The sequence below is a fragment of the Aphanomyces astaci genome, assembly GCF_000520075.1.
Source record: "Aphanomyces astaci strain APO3 unplaced genomic scaffold supercont1.99, whole genome shotgun sequence".
NCBI lineage: Eukaryota > Oomycota > Saprolegniomycetes > Saprolegniales > Verrucalvaceae > Aphanomyces > Aphanomyces astaci.
The window spans coordinates 110,142-125,989 of record NW_009798362.1 but is presented as its reverse complement, the minus strand read 5'-3'; the positions used below and the strand labels follow the sequence as shown (position 1 = coordinate 125,989).

The 15,848-nt window shown below is 52.0% G+C and overlaps 7 protein-coding genes across 11 annotated transcripts; 4 read left to right on the top strand and 3 right to left on the bottom strand.

Moving 5' to 3' along the window:
- Positions 1 to 1,645: 1,645 nt before the first annotated feature.
- Positions 1,646 to 2,755, bottom strand: H257_17154 (hypothetical protein). Its single transcript, XM_009845838.1, has 2 exons — positions 1,886 to 2,755; positions 1,646 to 1,838 (listed from the first exon to the last, which is right to left on the bottom strand). Exons 1-2 carry the CDS (start codon positions 2,723 to 2,725, stop codon positions 1,695 to 1,697), a joined length of 984 nt encoding a protein of 327 aa, XP_009844140.1. The 5' UTR covers positions 2,726 to 2,755; the 3' UTR covers positions 1,646 to 1,694.
- Positions 2,756 to 2,808: 53 nt separating this feature from the next.
- H257_17153 (hypothetical protein) lies at positions 2,809 to 4,332 on the top strand. The gene is made up of 2 exons (XM_009845837.1): positions 2,809 to 2,868; positions 2,916 to 4,332. The coding sequence occupies exon 2, from the start codon at positions 2,918 to 2,920 to the stop codon at positions 4,292 to 4,294; it is 1,377 nt and encodes a 458-aa protein (XP_009844139.1). The 5' UTR covers positions 2,809 to 2,868; positions 2,916 to 2,917; the 3' UTR covers positions 4,295 to 4,332.
- Positions 4,333 to 5,078: 746 nt separating this feature from the next.
- Positions 5,079 to 6,576, top strand: H257_17152 (the record flags this gene model as incomplete). 2 transcript variants are annotated; one of them, XM_009845836.1, is made up of 2 exons in its annotated part: positions 5,079 to 6,181; positions 6,341 to 6,576. In XM_009845836.1, the coding sequence occupies 2 exons, from the start codon at positions 5,079 to 5,081 to the stop codon at positions 6,429 to 6,431; spliced, it is 1,194 nt and encodes a 397-aa protein (XP_009844138.1). In that variant the 3' UTR covers positions 6,432 to 6,576. The 2 variants fall into 2 exon arrangements, with proteins under 2 accessions (XP_009844138.1, XP_009844137.1); XM_009845835.1 differs by having other exon boundaries at positions 5,079 to 6,532.
- Positions 6,577 to 6,834: 258 nt separating this feature from the next.
- Positions 6,835 to 7,967, bottom strand: H257_17151 (hypothetical protein). Its single transcript, XM_009845834.1, has one exon. It carries the CDS (start codon positions 7,934 to 7,936, stop codon positions 6,917 to 6,919), a length of 1,020 nt encoding a protein of 339 aa, XP_009844136.1. The 5' UTR covers positions 7,937 to 7,967; the 3' UTR covers positions 6,835 to 6,916.
- A 99-nt stretch (positions 7,968 to 8,066) lies between these two features.
- H257_17150 (hypothetical protein) lies at positions 8,067 to 10,319 on the top strand. The gene is made up of 10 exons (XM_009845833.1): positions 8,067 to 8,284; positions 8,334 to 8,389; positions 8,442 to 8,556; positions 8,600 to 8,769; positions 8,837 to 8,923; positions 9,130 to 9,271; positions 9,321 to 9,396; positions 9,555 to 9,636; positions 9,759 to 9,830; positions 9,890 to 10,319. The coding sequence occupies exons 1-10, from the start codon at positions 8,077 to 8,079 to the stop codon at positions 10,118 to 10,120; spliced, it is 1,239 nt and encodes a 412-aa protein (XP_009844135.1). The 5' UTR covers positions 8,067 to 8,076; the 3' UTR covers positions 10,121 to 10,319.
- A 450-nt stretch (positions 10,320 to 10,769) lies between these two features.
- H257_17149 (thiazole biosynthesis enzyme) lies at positions 10,770 to 12,220 on the bottom strand. Of its 3 annotated transcripts, XM_009845831.1 has the most exons (3): positions 12,177 to 12,220; positions 11,815 to 11,981; positions 10,770 to 11,750 (listed from the first exon to the last, which is right to left on the bottom strand). In XM_009845831.1, the coding sequence occupies exons 2-3, from the start codon at positions 11,970 to 11,972 to the stop codon at positions 10,907 to 10,909; spliced, it is 1,002 nt and encodes a 333-aa protein (XP_009844133.1). In that variant the 5' UTR covers positions 11,973 to 11,981; positions 12,177 to 12,220; the 3' UTR covers positions 10,770 to 10,906. The 3 variants fall into 3 exon arrangements, with proteins under 3 accessions (XP_009844133.1, XP_009844132.1, XP_009844134.1); XM_009845830.1 differs by having other exon boundaries at positions 11,815 to 12,220; XM_009845832.1 differs by having other exon boundaries at positions 10,770 to 11,981.
- Positions 12,221 to 13,031: 811 nt separating this feature from the next.
- H257_17148 lies at positions 13,032 to 15,644 on the top strand. 2 transcript variants are annotated; one of them, XM_009845828.1, is made up of 4 exons: positions 13,032 to 13,146; positions 13,187 to 13,814; positions 14,508 to 14,859; positions 15,134 to 15,644. In XM_009845828.1, exons 1-4 carry the CDS (start codon positions 13,056 to 13,058, stop codon positions 15,386 to 15,388), a joined length of 1,326 nt encoding a protein of 441 aa, XP_009844130.1. In that variant the 5' UTR covers positions 13,032 to 13,055; the 3' UTR covers positions 15,389 to 15,644. The 2 variants fall into 2 exon arrangements, with proteins under 2 accessions (XP_009844130.1, XP_009844131.1); XM_009845829.1 differs by having other exon boundaries at positions 14,508 to 15,644.
- Positions 15,645 to 15,848: the final 204 nt, after the last annotated feature.

Here is a 15,848-nt window from a genome sequence, read left to right as displayed (position 1 = left end):
GATGGTTGTGTTAGCAACGAAATCAGTGCAGTGACGTTATATTGCGAGGCGGGCGCCGCCAAGTGAAATTCGCATACCATAACATACACTGGTATAGTGGACAACGTGGCGTTGTCCGTGAAACGCTTGGTCGCCGCCCTCAAGCCCATCATCTAGACACATGCAAAACCTATCGTCACGTCAATTGTTACGGGAGTAACACTGTTACCACGAGGAGGCATGAATGCAGTGTGTGAGACCGCGGTTGTATGATCCGATGCAGGTGGGGACTGTCAGTCTTGAGCTTATTATGCACCCGATACACTTTTATATACGCCCGAACCACATCCGTAAGTCGCTCAAGGGGAGGCCCGGTTGTAGGCCTCTCCTCAAGTACGTATAGATAAGCACTCAGTAGTGTTGTCTACCGGTAGCTACATGTGTATGGTGTAGTTAACCATAATTCGAATCTGTCAGAATTTAGTGGCGGCATGAAAGGATGACGTTATAGTATATGCATTTGATTGTCGTCATATTTGAACCAGAGGCCTACCGGTAACGTTAAATGTACAGTACTTCGAAGTATATATTAGCGATCAAAAGGTATTAGACCGGGTGTGCCTCCCTCTGGGGTATGTAGACAACTTCCCAGGGGGATGCTACATGCTGTTGAATTATTATGGCGGGGGGTCTCTGGATGTTGAAAACAATGTAGGCGTTGCACGTCGACAAGCATCCCATGATAGGCTCCGTATGACCAGTCGTAATGTCGTGAATGGTGGCTGTGGCCACTTCTTTTCATGCGGATTTCGCCACTATGTTCAAATGTGCACTATCTTGCATATCTTGTTTTTGAGCCCACATTCTATCAACTTATATTCACACAACGCCACAACACACACACATCAACACAAAGGAGTCGTGTGGTATTCGTTGGAAGTAAGAACTACAGTGAACTACTGTATGTTAGCTCAAAAGCGTAGTGCGTTTAGCTCAAGAGCATCAGCACCCGTACTTGGTCGTTGGATCCAGCAAAAGGGCGTTCCCGCGCACTGTAAACGCGTCTGCTGGAAGAGGATGATGGTTTCTGTTCATGGCTACGGTAGTTACTTGGCCTTGGAGTTATCTCCACATGCCTACTTTAGTTCTTGCATCTGTGGACGACTCTACGGCGCCAACCACCCAATTTACAGTTAATGCCAGCGCAGTGCATACATGGCTATCATACAGTAAACAGCACCACAATATAGAGGAAATAGCAACACAGCATGAAACCACACCATGTAAGTTTGGCATGGCATTGAAGCAAGGCGGTGTACGAATATCCTTGTCAAGTGCTTGGGCTAACTAACGATAGTAGCTAATTGTGTGGGAGGGCGCCAGGTAGTGATGCCTATGCCAGTATAGGACACTACCCTCTCCATCTTTTTCGAACTACACAGCAAGTCATGCTGGAGGCGTGGCCATCCATCAGCACTGGATCTGTTTTGTTTCCATCTACGCTACAAATCATGCTACAGACGTGGTGATCCATCGCTGCTAATTTACTGATCTTCCACCTACACTACAATCAATACTCTTAATACAAACTCCAAATGTAAGTGCACATGACCAGACGACTACTACGTAGTAAGCAGGTACAAAACAGTCCCGAATCGAGCCCGTTGGACGACCATAATGCTTCCTCGAAAATTAGCACAATACTGTACTATTCCTTAATGCAATTCGTAAATGCTCACAAACGGACTAACGTCGGCCACGTAGATGGCGTCTCCTGAGACTGCCACGTCATTGGGTTTGTGACGCAGGGGAATCGTCACGCATGGCTCTGTTGTGTCGGACGATGGCCAAATGCAAACCTGCGAATCGTTATGACGTTAGGGTATGTGCATACAGCAATTAGTACCTTGGAGTCGTTGCCGGCCGAGATGACGTACTCGGTGGAGCGAAAGTCAAAGAACTGAACGACGCCTACGGGGGCATGGTGGCCTCCCCGCAGATGTTGGGCGATGGATTTGGAGGCAAAGTCGACTAGGGCGATGGACCCGTCGCCCAGTGCGGCGGCCACGGTCTTGCCTGTCGCTGAGAACGCCACGTCATACACGAACGGGGGGTTCCAGATCTGCGTGGCGTCGCCCAAGGTTTCAAGGTGTTGCATGTCGATCTTGGAGCGGACGCGGCCGCCGCTGCCGTCGCTGCGGACTTCCCAAAACAAGAGCTGGCTGTCGAGCCCTCCTGACACCAAGTCGTAGCCGCCGCAGCGGGGTCGAAATGCCGCCGCGGAGCAAATACTTGAGTGCTGGCCGCGCAACGTATGGATGGCGTGGGTTTGCATATTGAGCAGGCCGATGTCGCCTTCGTCGTCGGGCACGACGAGCCACGGCTTCTTGTTCGACATGGGGTGGACATGGAGGCAGTTGATGTCGTCGGCAGCCGGCTCGAAGATCGTCGTGGCATCCGTGAGAATCAAAGACGACGAGTGCCGCAAATCGAACATGTACACTTGGTTGCGCGACGCCACGTACAGCTCGACCGACGAGGCAAACACCACCGAGTTGACAGGGTCTCCAGCGAAAGCATGTGCAATGCACTGCGATACGCGACGACTTCGCAGGTCCCATACGCGGCATGTGCTGTCGTCGCTTCCAGATGCCAGGATGTCTGGGGCACTGGCGCACACACTGAGGCAGTTGACAGGTGCCTTATGTCCACGAAGGACTCCGACCGAAGTCGCGCCAGCCACCATCGTCAAGGAGATTGGGAAACACCGGATATTTTGTAGTATATCCGGAAATACCGTTTCAACTTTTTTGAAGAGTACACCATCATCAGGATGCGACGTTGGGGCCAGACATGCTTCCGTCGTCGACGGTGGCATAGGCTGTGGTGGTACATAACAAGCTTCCTTCTCATGTGGGCGATGCTGACAGCGACAGATATGTGGGAAGAAGGCGTGCTTATGGACGAAGCCACAGCGTTCGGGTCCCTTTCAAACTCGCAGGACACATATCCCGGGCAGTGCCGCATTCGCAACTACAATGCGTTGAAACGCATGTCCATCGTGTACACGTGGGTGAATGGAAGTGTGCCGTGTTATCGTGAGTGTCGACGCAAGTATGGCGGCGACGGCGAAGTCGGAGGGTCCCGCGACCGCGACAGTGGCGAGTTGATGTATTCGATCAGGTCGCTGCGTCAGTTCCTTCCATGGCACGAAGGCACGGTGTACATCGTCGCGCCAAGCCACGCTCCTCCACACTGGCTCAACCACAGCCATCCTCGCATTCACGTGATCCATCAAGACTCGTTGTTCCCATCGTCGGCAATAAGTTATCTTCCCACTTTCAACACCAATGTCATTGAGCAGTTCCTGTATCGCATTCCAGGTCTCTCCGACCTCTTCATGCACATGAACGACGACTATATCTTCACGGCGCATGTCCGTCCCCACGACTTGTTTACATGCGATGGTGGCATCAAGCTTCTGCACGAGCCGTCCATTATTGGTCGTCCGACAGCCCCCGACCCTTCCCGTGGCAATTGGATGCAGTCAGTCTTGACCACTCGGGACGCTATCGACGCTACGTTGGGGTACACTCCCACTCGCCACTTTCTGAAACACGCTCCCTTTGTCTACAGTCGTCGCGCGTTGGTCCGCGTCCACCAGCTCTTTACTCAACAACTCCGCGCCACCCTTCCTAACCGATTCCGTGGGCCTCATGACATGAACGTTCCCCTCCTCCATCACGCGTACGTGCTTGCATTGGGCAAGACAGAGCTTGGCATTCCTGTCGAGAACCCGCCCCCTACTCCCGAGTTTCAGTTGCTATTGCTCACAGACACCAACCAAGAGTACACCAAGAAGATATTTGCAGCCATCTTAAACCGACGGCATGGAGCCAAGCTCCTCGCCCTCAACGACGAGTTTACAGACATGGCTGTGGCTGACACAGTGCGCACGTTTCTAGCAACGTTCTTGCCCGTGCCGTCGGCGTTTGAGTTAGAACAGCGCTACGCATCGTTGGAGGATGATGGAGCCAATGCCAACGAGCAAGACTGCTGTAATGCTGGCGATGGCATCGTCAAAGATGTAGGAGACGACGTTGTAGAGTCGTCCAACTCGCTCGTCCTTCGCGTCGAGAAACCTCCGTCCATGGCAATATCGTTCTTCCGGACATGTGTGCATGGTGCTGGGTTTGCACTAGGAATCGTCTTCGTACTAGCTGCCCACCACCACCTTGTTCGCAATTCTACGGAACACCGCCGTCATCTCCACACCGAAACCGACGGCAAGGAAGTCAATACAAGTGTCGTTTAGTAAGACTAGGACTATGTAATCTCATCAGACAAGGGTTCAATTGCATGCCTCCTGGCGCCCACGCTTCATGCCTTCTAGAAGAGTCGACAGAATTGCCACAATTTCTCCCACCCTCTCCAACGTGGTGATATTGTCATACTCTTTCGTTCCGTCCTAAAATATCAAAAAGCACCGCCATGTCAACCATTGGTCATTCTTGCGAGAAGTATACACTGTACTGCGTGAATTGACGATGGTCGTCCTTAGTCAATGCGCTGCAGCATGGATTAAGGGGCTTTTGATTCATGTGTTTCTTCATGTTCAGTCGAGTGGATTCGTAGCTTGAATTAGTTTGGGGTTCAATGGCAGGCACATGTGCGTAGATCATGAACATCAAGTTCGTACATGGATTCTTGAAGCAGCATGGTTACTAATATCTGCAGTGATTCAATTGGCTGGATTGTGAAACGGTCAACATGATGTACGACAGACACTGACACAGCTGTGGTTCATGTCCATAACGTTATGCGCAAAACGAGAACCCATTGTGCCCAAACACAACACACTAGCCGCCCACCAACAAGTCTCCAACGCACATCACATGGACACGAGAGCTCGTCCCAGTTCCCCGTCGCTTTACATCGAGCTGCATTCATTGCTGGTATATACAGTACATGAGCTTACCTGCACATACAAACTCCAAGTCGTCAACGCACTTTACGTTGCACTGTTAGCCAATACTGTAAAATGTCACGCCTGGCCAACTTTCTCCATTTTCAAACAGAGAACTCGCTGCTCCTACATCATGGCCGCCTTCCTTCTCATCGCGATCCTCGTCTACGTGATGGCCTCGTTCATGGCCGCTGCTGCGGGCACCAACGTGAACGCCATCGTGACCCCAACAAACGTTAGCGTCCTGGGCGTTCCAGGGGTGTTCACAGCGCCCCCTGGGCCCAGCTGCGTCAGAAAGGACGCCGCACTCGCCGGCGTGGGCGCTTGTCCTGGTCCCCAGCCACGTCTTGCGTTCGGCTCGACGTGCCAGGCCCTCCCGAACACGACCCCTCTTGTCATGGGCTGTGTGTCGGTGAAGACGCCAGCAGCCCCACGCGCGACGCCCACGATGGCCGCAGCGACGACTCGACCACCTTTGCCGATGTCGACCACTTCAATGCCATCCCAAACGACGAGACCTGTCCCCCCCACCACCAAAGGACCAACGACGTCGCCGTTGCAGTCAACCTCACCACGAGCGACCTTGAGTGTTGGAGTCACATCGCCACCTCCATCGACGCCATCTCTTCGAACAACTGAAGAGATCCACACAACGAAAAGTCCAATGTATTTGCATTCCACGGTGATCCCATCCCCAACAAAAGCTCGTACCAAGCACATTTGGTCGTGGGTGGTTGTGGGGGTAGTGGTGTGTGGTGTGGGGCTGATGGGGTGCGGCATTGCCAAGTGGCGTCGAAATCAAACCACTTCGTTGCCCCCTGGGGATGGACATGCTGCTGACATGTATCACATGGCGGCAACCCCCACAGATAATGTCCCAGTGCCGTGGCTTGACGTCCCTAACACGTGGCGCAATGGCATGGCCCCCATGGACAGCATAACAAAGTGGGATGCTCGGGACGGGGAGGGGAGCGACGCCCTCGTGCTAACGCCTCGCGAAAAGATCCCCTGCCTTGACACCATCGGCAGCTACGAAGATCAGCGGGGATGTGGCAGCATTTCGTCCAACATCAGCAGTCCCCGACGATCGTCGTCAGTCTGCAGCGACGTTGCCAGCGTTGAAACCGTCGGCAGCTCGGAAGATCAAAGGGGGTGGGGTAGTGTGTCTTCGAACACCAGCAGCCCGCGAAGGTCATCCTCCGTCGGCAGCGACGTCAGCAGCGATGGCCAGAGGGGGTGGGGTAGTGAGTCTTCCAACACCAGCAGCCCCCGACGATCTTCGTCTGTCGGAAGGGACGTCAGCGATGACCAGCGGGGATGGGGCAGTGCGTCTTCGAAGACCAGTAGCCCCCGAAGGTCATCCTCCGTCGGCAGCGACGTCAGCGATGGCCAGAGGTGGTGGGGTAGTGAGTCTTCCAACACCAGCAGCCCCCGAAGGTCATCCTCTGTCGACAGCGACGTCACGGACAACTCAAGATGGTCGTGATGACTGCCTTGAACCTCTGGTACCAACTCCAACGCGACTCTTTTCTCCGTGCCACGATGCCACGACCATCCGTGACGTACGATGTTGAATTGAGTCGCGTTGATTGTGTACACTTTAGTTGTGTTGTTGCGTGGAGGTCACACCAACGTCCACGTTCGAACGTCGTTAGGCCAAGATCTCTTTAGGGGAATGTAAGCTAACAGCAGGTCATAGTTCGGCGTAGCTATCATGATTGTACTTTTAAAGGTATTGGAAAGGATAGACGATTGTTTAGCATTTTATAGTAACGTGAAGCCTCTTATCGCTGCGACATTGATTGATTGTTGTCCATAGATTATGTCCCATCACTTACCTTTATAGTTCACATTGCAACCTCTCCAGCACGAATATACAGTTTGTGATCGGTCGTTTACATATATGCATATGTACATATCCAAAATCCTTTTCATGGTAGCTAGCCACCGTTGTAGAATATATGTGGATGATCATTTCAAGCGACTTTTAGTACTACTATTGTTGCGAGGAGTCGACGTCCTTGTGGCCGCTGCCGCGATGTCGCGCTGGTTGAGCAGCTTCTCATTGACATTCTTGTTGACGGCCGGAGCAAACGTGCACTCTCGGAGCTCCCGCTCCTGTCGCAATTTTTCCAGCTTGGCATGGCGTTTGCGGATGTAATCGGGGTCGTACAGCCGACTCGACGCCGACAGGCCCTGTGTGATGTCCGTCTGGGTGCTGGTACAGCTGCTGGCGCTGCAGAACGAGTCGCGAGACGCCACCGACGGCGTCCGGTTCCGGGATACATTGGTCCGCGGCATGAACGGACACGTGGCATTCTGCTGGCGCTCCTTGTGCATCGACATGCGCAAGTCCCGGGCTTGGAGGTGGTTCGGCTGGTAGAGGCGGGAGAACACGGCGCCGCCGTCGGTCTTGACGGACATGCGACTTCGTCCAGAAATGGAACTGCAGACGGACCCGCCGTCGCCGCCGCCGTGACGATCCATGTCGTGATGCAAAGGGTATTGCGGAAGTCGCGATACGTTTTCCCGGGTCAACGCGGCCACACGACGGACGGGCGCCATGGGGAGACGAGACGAGCCGGCGATAGGGCGGGAGCTCGAGCTGGACACGCTCACAGGCGAGTCGTACGGATCAATGCTCCGCCAGGACTTGTATGGTGTTGAGTACGAGGAAGAAGGGTGATCATCCGACGCCGATGATGGAGCGATGAGATCCGGAGATGATGTTCGCATGACGAGGGACTTCTTGGAGGGAGGCGTGGCATACGCATTCGAGTCGACATGTACCTCCGAGTATGATCGGTACAGTGGCGACGGAGGTCGCATCGCTGGCGAGACACTGACCGGGCGGTTCTTCGACTGTCGTTGGCGCATGGACTTCCATCTCTGCTCGAGGCGCATGAGGTTCTCACGCAGCTGGTCGACGCTTGAAGGCGCCCACATAAGCGAGTAGTCCTCTATCGTTGCCGCCGCCGTCGTCATCGCCATGGTGCATGCAAAACGCAAAACTCCCTATCCGTCGAACGTTTTATTAAGGTTGGTCTGTTATCCGGTCATGTCTCCGGATAAAGAGCCTTCCGGATATCTTGTGCCATCTGCTTGTATCCGGATTTCACCCGCTGTGATGAATGACTGTGAAGTGCTCTAAATCGTTCAAGAGCATGAGCCATCTCACACTCCTCCGCACGGCGGTGCGCAAGGCGACCCTGGCCAAGCATCACTTTAGCCGACATGGGATGCCCATTCGCATGTTCTCGTCCGCGGACCACCTCGTCGTGAAAGTGCCGTCGATGGGCGACTCGATCTCGGAAGGCACGGTCGTGTCGATCACGAAGAGTACGTGCACTATCCTCTGTCAAACGTGTACTCATCATGCGACCTGTAGACATTGGCGACTACGTCCACATCGACGAACCTGTCGTTGTCTTGGAAACGGACAAGGTATCTGCATCTACATGGTCACACACGTTCCAACGTGACAGAATGCGTGTAGGTGAGCGTAGACGTGAATGCGCCTCAAGGCGGAGTGATCAAGAGCTTTTTGGCGCAACTCGAGGACACCGTCGTCGTGGGTGCCCCGCTCTATACGCTCGACACGACCGCTCCTGGTATGCATGCTGCTTGTCTTGACTGCTAAACATACCATTCCAGCACCTGCTGTGGTCGCGAAGCCTGCTGCGCCCGCCGCGGCCACCCCTGTGATTACCAAAGCAGTCGAGCAGCCCAAGGCTGTTGCTGCGCCTCCTGCTGCCGCCCCCAAAGCTGCCGTACCTGCGACTCCGACCGCCGCCCCAGGCAAATTCAGCCGCAACGAAACCCGCGTACGTCGTCCATGACTTGGGCATGACCACCAACCATGGTACTAATATGTCGCTTCGGAATATGCAGGTCAAGTTGAGTCATTTGCAAGTCCGCGCCAACCAGCGGCTCAAAGATACCCAAAACACCGCCGCGCTTCTGTCCACTTTCCAAGAAGTACGTAGCCGTAGCTAGGCTACCTAGGTTTCCACGATGGCTACAGCCCTGGCTTGGCTAGCTGTGATTCCATGATGGCTATAGCTCTAGCTTGGATAGCGAGCTTGCCGTGATGGCTATAGCCCTAGTAGGCTGGCTAAGCCACAAAGAACTCGAATCTATGGACCTGGTCGTTGGACGATAGTGTGCTGATGTTGATGATGTAGTGTGACGTGAGTGCGTTGTTGGCGATGCAAAAGGACTTGGGCGCGACGTTCGAAAAGACCCACAAGGTCAAGCTCGGGTTCCTCTCTGCGTTCGTCAAGGCCAGTGCGTTGGCGTTGAAGGTCGTGCCTGCCGTGAATGCCAGTACGGTGTCGCACATTTTGTCTATGAAGAATGACACGTACCTGTGTAGCCATCGACATGGACAATAAAGACATTGTGTACCACGACTACGCCGACATCAACGTGGTTGTCGCCACCGACAAGGGGTACGTCGTCGTACATGATCACATATATTTCATCACGTTCAAGTGCTGGTTCAAAGATGTGATATATATATACGAGTATCATCTCGAAATTGGCACTGTCTTTGTCACATTACTGTACTATTTTGCTTCTGTTTGGCATATCTTATCACTGGTCGTAGTTTGGTGTCGCCCGTGGTACGCAATTGTGAATCCATCTCCCTTGTGGACATTGAGCGTTCGTTGGCGACGTTGGGGGCGCAGGTATGTCCATCCTATTTCGTCCAGACTTTTTCAATATATCATCATTCCCATCTTGTTCAATATTATATTCCCCATGGACGAGATCTCATCGGGTGGTGACATCTCAACGGGGTGATATGTAGGCGCAAGATGGTACGCTGGCGATTGAAGATCTCGCCGGCGGCACGTTTGCCATCACCAATGGCCACGTCCAGGTGCGTTCATCCGTACTTCAACCTGATATATATATATATATCTATTTATCATGAGATAGGGTTCGTTGGTGAGCACCAACATGCTGCTGTCGCCGCACGCGGCCATCTTGAGTCTCCACGGCGTCCAGAACCGCCCCGTGTTCCATGATGGGAAGGTCGTGTCGCGCCCGATGATGTACCTGTCCTTGTCGTACGACCACCGACTGATCGACGGGCGGGAGGGCGTGACGTTCCTCAAGACGGTGGCGGACCTGATCAGCGACCCGCGCCGCATGCTCTTGCACGTGTAATGACACCAAAATGGACTAGTTAGTACTACTATAGTAGTACACAACCATCGAGGATGCAGTTGTTGGCTGGACGACAGAGATAACGTCATCACGCTCCACCAAACTCACTCTCCATTCGTTCATCCCCTCTACCAGTCGGTCGAGATTGTGATTTTTTAGTTGACCATACAGTAGCTATTAAAATAGAGATGATCCATGAGGTACAGGTACTAGACGTTGCTCGGAATGTTCTTCACTGGGCGATGTTCGTTCCGTGTTTGGATTATTCCTGAGATACCATGTGGACCACGACCACGCCATGGATGATATTAATAGTATTCTTCACGTTATACCAGTATATAATTTTTATTTAATTATATATATTTGTATTATAAATAGAATTATAGACGTACAGTCTTAACCCTAATGGACGAGAGCTTTTTCTTTCACAATAAAGACATACTTCGAAGTATTAATATATGTACTGTATGTATATATATATATATCGCTATATATTGGTGTTTTAACGTTAGAAAACAAATATTTGTACAATCACTTGTACAGTAGTAACGTTAATGTTAACCCTATAGTAGCGGCGACGTCAAACGCAAGCCAAGTGTACTTCAAGCAAACTATACTACGTAATACTAATTATAAATAGACTTTATTATACCCACAACTTTCAAGTTAACGTTAGTGGCGTTTCCACCACGTCCTGTACATGTCCTTCATCCAGCCAACTCATTGACGTAATCTGGATGATCAAAACAAGTGTACATTATTCTCACTACTACAGAGGTCGGCCATTTACGCGGCCTTGCGCAGCGGGTTCATGTCGAACGACATGTTGGGGTCGAGGTGGCTCTTGATGCCGAGGGATTCCAACGCCAAATGGGCGGCCTTCTGGCCCGAGATCATCATGCCGCCGAACGTAGGGCCCATGCGCGGCGCGCCTTCCAATTCGGCCACTTCCATGCCGCACACAATCATGCCAGGCACGATTTCTTGGGTGCCCTTGACGATCGCGTCTTCGGCGGCGCCCATGTCCAAGCAGCCCATGCCGGGGATGTGGTCGACCATGCCGATGTTCTGTAGGCGCTTGACGCCGGACGCACCCATGGGGCCGTCATGGCCGCACGCCGAGATGAGCACCTTGCCTTCCATCACGTTCGGGTCCATGCACGATTGGGTGCCATGGTTGAGGGTCACCAACGTCCAGTTGGTCACGACGCCGCCGACCTTGCCCTTCTTAATGATCAAGTCTTCGATGGCCGTGGCGTTGAAGAGCTTGATGTTGTCGGCCTTGAGCACCTTGCTCATGATCGTGGACGTGAACAAAGCGGCGTGCTTGATCACAACGTGGTCGCCCTTGGTGTCGTACGGGATCTCCAATTCGTCCAAAAAGTGGTGCGCCGGCTTGCGCACAATCATGGACGAAAACAATTGACCGCCCAACCACGCGCCACCGCCAGGGGCGACGCTTTGTTCGATAATGGCCACGCGGATGTTCGGGTGCTTGGACAGTTCGTACGCAGCGCACAAGCCAGCGGAACCGGCACCGGCGATGATCACATCCGAGTCGGCAAAGTCGTACATGTCCTTCATGTAACGAGTAGTCATTTCGCGGGATACTTCGGCTTCCTTCACGGGTCTACACGAGGCGATAATCAGCACCACCGACGATAAGAATTATGCTGCCAGAAGAGTCTACATACGCGAAAGTGTATCCGTCGAACGGCGTTGTACGGGCCGCATTGGCAGCGCGCCATGCCGGGTCAGGCAAGTTGGCGCTACCCGAGCGCTTGATGCGAGGAGCATGGGGGCCCACGGTGGAGAGGGCGCGCTTGGTGATGGCAGAACGGATGGAGTGCATGGTAAAGTGCTAGAGAAGTAGAAAGATGCAAAACATGAACAACAGCAGTCCCTCCGCCGGTTTTACCCGGATCAGGTGATTAAGGGTATAATCTCAGCGACCAGCGTGATGAACATGGGGTCGTTCATACGCTGGAGGCACCCCTCGCTGGTTGCGTCTCAACGTGTCTACTTCTACCCGTACGTGTCCTGAGCATGCATTTACCTGGGTGGACTGCGTTCGACTCTGGAAAATGAGGAATGACCAACTGCTTCAATGCAGGAGTGAGTATATATAAAAGAAGCGATTCACACCATCAAAAGTCAATGCGTCAGCCAATCAAAAACGCCCAGTTCATAAATACCCTACATTTGATTGGCTTAAAAAGTGCGGCTAGGGAACGAGCCTAAAACTAGCCAATCAAATGTCGAGACATATGCCAGCACCCAATCAAATCGCGAGGACGTCGACGTAGTGTCATCCCGACCACACAATTTTCCATGGAAGCCCGACGAAGGTAAACCAGTCATTCATGGACCTGCTCGGATGTAGGCGACGGGGACCCGCTCGACGATCGCTTCTTCGTGGCGCACACACCGTGCATCATCTCCTCATATGCAACCTTCCCTCACCATGTGACCGTAGGCTACCTGTCTGTCGCATCATCGCGATATTCACATGTGGTGATTCGGTCAATAGGATCGTACGCGTGGAAGTACAGAGGGTGATCGATTGCGAATTCAGCGCAGCTACAGTGTATACGTAGTGCAGCGAACTGTACGGTGTGGCCACGTTGTTTGGCGATGCTGGAACCTCCTCGTTCCGCAATGCTTGATAAGCTCTCTGGGCATTCATCAGGGCTTGCTAAGGCAGGCACAGCGGCAGTTCCGCGATTCTACCTCATTAACGAAGCACGCTACACCAATGCATCCTTGCCGACGACTCGGTACATTCCATCCGTGGGTACATATCTCGGCCGCATTGGTTTAGCTCGCCCCTCCAGTCGCCACGTCATGTGATCCGGATATCGTTGTACAAGGATATCTTATCTCATAGTACTGTATCCGTACAACCTGCTGAGGGTTTCTTTGCATTTCAAAGTTGATGGCGGCACATTCCATCGTCGGAGGCGGCTACCGTCGATACGAGATCTCGGCGCTGTGCGCGGTGGGGACGATCCTATGTTATGCCGACCGTACGTCTTCTTCGCACTTCCTTGCATGACAGTATCCTAGGTACGAACATTGGGGTGGCGATTCCGTCCTTCCAGCCCGACCATGCCGTACAAGGTCACATTCTGTCGGCATTCTACTACGGGTATATTGCTACGCAGATCCTCGGTGCGCATGTGGCAGCATGGTACGGCCCGAAGATCGTTCTCTTGGTGGGCGTTATCACGTGGACGTTCTTTGACGTGCTCACGGTTCCGTTCGCTGAAAACTCGACGTTGCTATGGATTGCGCGCGTCGGCATGGGTCTTGGGGAAGGCATCATCTTTCCATGCATGCACAGCATCGCATTGGCGTGGTATCCGTTGTCTGAGCGCAGTCGACTCACGGCAAACGTCAGTAGCGGCATGGACCTTGGCACGGTCGTGGCCATGTTGCTCTCGCCGTGGTTGATGACTCAATACGGGTACCCTGCCATCTTCATCACATTCGGCGTGTTGTCATCTGCGTGGATCGTCCTCTTTGCCTTCCGTGGGTCGGACGCCCCTGACGCCGACAAGTATGTGTCAAGCGGCGAGAAGGCGCTCGTGCTTTCCCAGCGAGGCGCCCCCGACGACGATGACTCGACCATGCATTTCTACGCGCCGCCCGTGCTTGCCATCTACGTCACACATTTCGCCTACAACTACGGCTGGTATGTAAACCACAAAAGTGTTTGCTGCCTATTTCTTTCCCTGGCTAGCTACATATGTAGGTGTACACCTGCATTGGTTTCACATCGCCATATTCATTTGTGTCCTCCGATATACCCGTATATATATATATATATATTGGTCATTCAATTATTCGAAATTCGAGTGTTTGGGTGGTCAATCGAATGTGACCAGCACCACCAAATCGAAATATCGACCAATCAAACCCCAGATCAAGTAGCCAATCAAATTATCCACTCTTCGACCAAATCAACCACGAATTAGTGTGTGATTGAAATTAGTGTGATACTGGACCAGTTTTATGTCTAAAAGTCAGTACAAAGAAGATATCGATAGATTTGGCAAAGAATCAGCCTAAAAGTCAACCAAAGGACAATATCATGATAGACATGTACGACGTCCGTTGGTCATCATACTTCGTGCTGTTATAGATCTGCATGTAACTTAGCCTTTCTATATCGTTGAACTGCCATGTTGATTTGCATGACGGTGTTTATAAAATGCCAATGAAAGAAATACTTGTGTGAAAAATTGTAAAACAATCTTCTGTCTCGATAATTGTCAAAACTTAGAAACTTGTCAAAAAATGGCGAATTCTGTCAATCAAATTGACAAAACTCGCCCAATCTGTCGAGATGATTCGAAACTCTCCAATTTTATCGGCTGTAGGTTAGGTATGTGCTATTGAGGTGGAGTCCGCAGTATTTGCGCCTCCAACTGCATTTGGAAGTCGCGACGTCGGGGGTGGCGGCGGCGCTGCCCTACTTTTGCGGGTACGTCGGGGTGTTGGTATGGGGGTTTCTTTCCGACGACTTGATTGGGCGCGGGGTGCGCGTCGTCACCGTCCGGAAGCTCATGAACGGGCTGGGGCTGATCGGGTCTGGCGTGTCATTGTACATGCTTCGGTTCGTGTCGTCCAGCGTGTCGGCCGTGGCGCTGCTTTCTGTGACATTGTTCCTCTCCCGTGGCGCCACTGCCGGCTACTGGATCAACATGCTGGACGTCGCGCCCCGTCATGCAGGACATGTACGTAATAATAATCTGGCATCTTCGTCCTTTTACCCAAACTTTGGCTGATTCGCCAATAAGAATGATGATCGATTGTCTGACTTTTGGTATGTAAATATGGTCCAGTGCACCCTAATATTTGATTGGCTACTTGATTTGTGTTGTGGGTTTTTGATTGGTTCATCGATGGTCTGCCGATTTGGTATTCGATTGGGCAATTACCCAAACTCTCCAATTTCGAATAGTTATATCGTCGTGATGAATATGTGCAGAAACGACAGTGTCTATATAGTTGATGGCTGTGAGCAACACTGTTGGAACGATCCCTGGTATCTTTGGCAACATCCTGACTGGCCAAATTCTCGCCGCGACTGGGAATTGGGACCTCGTGTTCCTCATTGCGTCGGCGATCATGATCTGCGGCGGCGTTGTGTTTCAAGTGTGGGCGTCAGACGTATCGCAAGAGGAGTCGGCTAGTCCACGGAAGGGGGATGGACGTGGCGGCAGGAGGATCGATGATCGCACGGCGTTGCTGGCAACGTTGTAGACGAACGCGCAAGCATGTCGAGTCAAACCAGATGATTGATGCCCTTGTTAAGTTTTCACATAGCCAAGATGCCCAATTGCAATTCCAGAAAGATCAGGGTCTTGATGTATGTAAAAGGTCTTGGAATGGAGAGGGAGTCAAGCTGTATGCCATGTATGGCCTGAATGGAACGTGCAAACATGTGAAGATATGTAGACGACACGTCTCTGCTGTACCAAGCAAGGCCTCGGAAAAATACTAGGGATAACGTTACTAGTAATAGTAATAGGGAAGACGATCAAAATGAAAGCATGCATACTAGCTGCGCTACTATATTTCCCACGATACTTTAGATAGCGACTTATCGTTGGAGATTATTATAATAATCGTTGGAGATTATTATAATAATCGTTGGAGATTATTACGACTTATAGTTGGAGATTATTTTAATAACCTAATCCTTTTAAAAATAGATTTAATT

What these genes read in the sequence shown, in the direction of transcription:
- H257_17149 (XM_009845830.1), bottom strand. Translation starts at nt 11,972, where the DNA reads ATGCACTCCATCCGTTCTGCCATCACCAAGCGCGCCCTCTCCACCGTG. An exon ending in TTCGACGGATACACTTTCGC is followed by an intron (nt 11,751 to 11,814) that starts GTATGTAGACTC and finishes CGCCTCGTGTAG; the next exon opens with ACCCGTGAAGGAAGCCGAAG.
- H257_17151 (XM_009845834.1), bottom strand. Translation starts at nt 7,936, where the DNA reads ATGGCGATGACGACGGCGGCGGCAACGATAGAGGACTACTCGCTTATG.
- H257_17150 (XM_009845833.1), top strand. Translation starts at nt 8,077, where the DNA reads ATGACTGTGAAGTGCTCTAAATCGTTCAAGAGCATGAGCCATCTCACA. An exon ending in TCAGCCGCAACGAAACCCGC is followed by an intron (nt 8,770 to 8,836) that starts GTACGTCGTCCA and finishes CGGAATATGCAG; the next exon opens with GTCAAGTTGAGTCATTTGCA. An exon ending in TGGCGACGTTGGGGGCGCAG is followed by an intron (nt 9,637 to 9,758) that starts GTATGTCCATCC and finishes GGTGATATGTAG; the next exon opens with GCGCAAGATGGTACGCTGGC.
- H257_17154 (XM_009845838.1), bottom strand. Translation starts at nt 2,725, where the DNA reads ATGGTGGCTGGCGCGACTTCGGTCGGAGTCCTTCGTGGACATAAGGCA. An exon ending in CGGCCGGCAACGACTCCAAG is followed by an intron (nt 1,839 to 1,885) that starts GTACTAATTGCT and finishes AACGATTCGCAG; the next exon opens with GTTTGCATTTGGCCATCGTC.
- H257_17153 (XM_009845837.1), top strand. Translation starts at nt 2,918, where the DNA reads ATGTGGGAAGAAGGCGTGCTTATGGACGAAGCCACAGCGTTCGGGTCC.
- H257_17148 (XM_009845828.1), top strand. Translation starts at nt 13,056, where the DNA reads ATGGCGGCACATTCCATCGTCGGAGGCGGCTACCGTCGATACGAGATC. An exon ending in GATCCTATGTTATGCCGACC is followed by an intron (nt 13,147 to 13,186) that starts GTACGTCTTCTT and finishes ACAGTATCCTAG; the next exon opens with GTACGAACATTGGGGTGGCG. An exon ending in CGCCCCGTCATGCAGGACAT is followed by an intron (nt 14,860 to 15,133) that starts GTACGTAATAAT and finishes GTGTCTATATAG; the next exon opens with TTGATGGCTGTGAGCAACAC.